Raw genomic sequence first — 1,677 nt, 5'->3', positions numbered from 1 at the left:
CCCCCGCCCTGCCCCCCCGCCCGCCCCCCTGCCTGTCCTCCCCATCCTGCTCATCCCCTGCCTGTCCCTTGCCCATCCCCTGCCCATCCTGCTCGTCCCCTGCCTGTCCCCTGCCTGTCCCCTGCCTGTCACCTGTCCCTGTATCACCAGCCACGGACACCCAGCAGAGGTAGGAGCTTGGGCTGGGGGCTGGGGTTGGGTTTGGGGGCTGGGGTTGGGTTTGCAGCAAGGCCAAGGAGTGAACCCTGAGCAGGGGACACCGTACAGGAGGTTCAGGGATGTCCCCCTGCCCAAAGGCAGGACAAAAGGCACATTAATGGGGTGAAAAGAGAGGGATTGGGGTCCCCTGCCCATGCCAGCCCTTCCTGCCAGATCTTACCCTCTCCAAAGGGGGAAGTTCAGCCCGGAACTGTCGCACAGAGCAAAACTTCCAGCCCGTCTCAGGGCTGATCTGACTCGTTCCCACCTCAGCACTGCAGGGTTCCAGAGGCACATCCTGCCCCAGGGAGCAAATCCCCCCCAGCTGCCCCACCAAAGCTGCTGGGGGCGCAGGGCTGAGCCCCCCACCCCTGCCCAGCACCCCTGGGGGATGCACAGAGAGCTGGGGACAGTGGCATTGTCCCCAACAACCTGACCTGGGCAGGACCTGACTCCAATTCTCCTTCCCAGCACCCCCCGAGCTGGGTTAGTGCAGTTTGGGGTGTTTTGTTTCTCTTTGTCAACACCTTCCTGACCTTCCCCTGCCTGCAGGGGTGCAGGGCCAGGCTGGGCACTGCTGTGGGTTAAAGGTGGAGCTGGGGTGCCTTTGCTGGATTGCCTTGAAAAGGCCGCTGGGTCCCCTTGAAAAGGTGGCTGGATCCCAATTTCTCTCAGAAAATGTGGCTGGGTCCCCTTGAAAAGGTGGCTGGATCCCCTTGATCTCAGACAAGGTGGCTGGGTCCCCTTGAAAAGGTTTATGGGTCCCCTCACTGTCAGAAAATGTGGCTGGGGCCCCTCGCTCTCAGAAAAGGTGGCTGGGTCCCCCTGATCTCAGAAAAGGTGGCTGGGTCCCCTTGCTCTCAGACAAGCCTCGACCCACTCCTCTGACTCTGCTTTGCCTCCCAGATCCAAGCAGCCCCAGCATCTTCCACCCCCTCAAGCCTCTGCTGGGCATTAACGTTGTTTTGCTGGGTGTTGGCAGCTCAGGGTCAAGCTCAAGGTCCCTCAGGAGCTGCTCAGCCTCTCCCTCCCCTTCCCAGGGCTGAGCTGACACACTGAGGACTTCAGAGGGGCTGGAGGATTCACGTGCTCCCTCCTGAGCTCCTCCACTGTCCCCCCTTCTCCTCTGGGGTGCCAAGGTCACTGTCCCCCCGCATCACACGGCCTGGGGAGGATCAGGGTGCTGAGCCTGAGCTTGGGGAGCACAAGGTGAAGGTGATGGTGACAGCAGGGCCTGTGGGGGTGTCTTGGAGTGAGCTCCCCAAAGGAGACCCCCCTGCCCTGAGCCTTTTCCTCCCCTCTCCCTGGCACAGGGCACTCCATGGATGACGAGCGGCCCCTCTTCAGCACCTTCAAGCCCCTCGGTGAGGACAGCACAGCCAGAGCCAAGGCAGGATCCACCAGCAGCCCCAGTCAGCCCCAGGGGGCTTCAGAGCAGCCCCCAGGACGGCTCAGCAGACACGGCAGGGGGGGGGCAGG

General features: G+C 62.7%; 1 protein-coding gene across 1 annotated transcript in view; it reads left to right on the top strand.

Annotated features, from left to right (window-relative positions):
* The first annotated feature begins 1,519 nt into the window (after window positions 1-1,519).
* Window positions 1,520-1,677, top strand: part of SH2D2A (SH2 domain containing 2A) — a 5,513-nt gene continuing 5,355 nt past the window's right edge. The window contains exon 1 of the mRNA XM_005429856.1: window positions 1,520-1,562. Coding sequence (XP_005429913.1) covers window positions 1,520-1,562 — 43 coding nt within the window. The remainder of the gene's footprint in view (window positions 1,563-1,677) is intronic.

Source organism: Geospiza fortis, unplaced genomic scaffold (genome assembly GCF_000277835.1).
Source record: "Geospiza fortis unplaced genomic scaffold, GeoFor_1.0 scaffold313, whole genome shotgun sequence".
NCBI classification, from domain to species: Eukaryota; Metazoa; Chordata; class Aves; order Passeriformes; family Thraupidae; genus Geospiza; species Geospiza fortis.
This window is presented reverse-complemented; position numbering and strand designations above follow the sequence as displayed.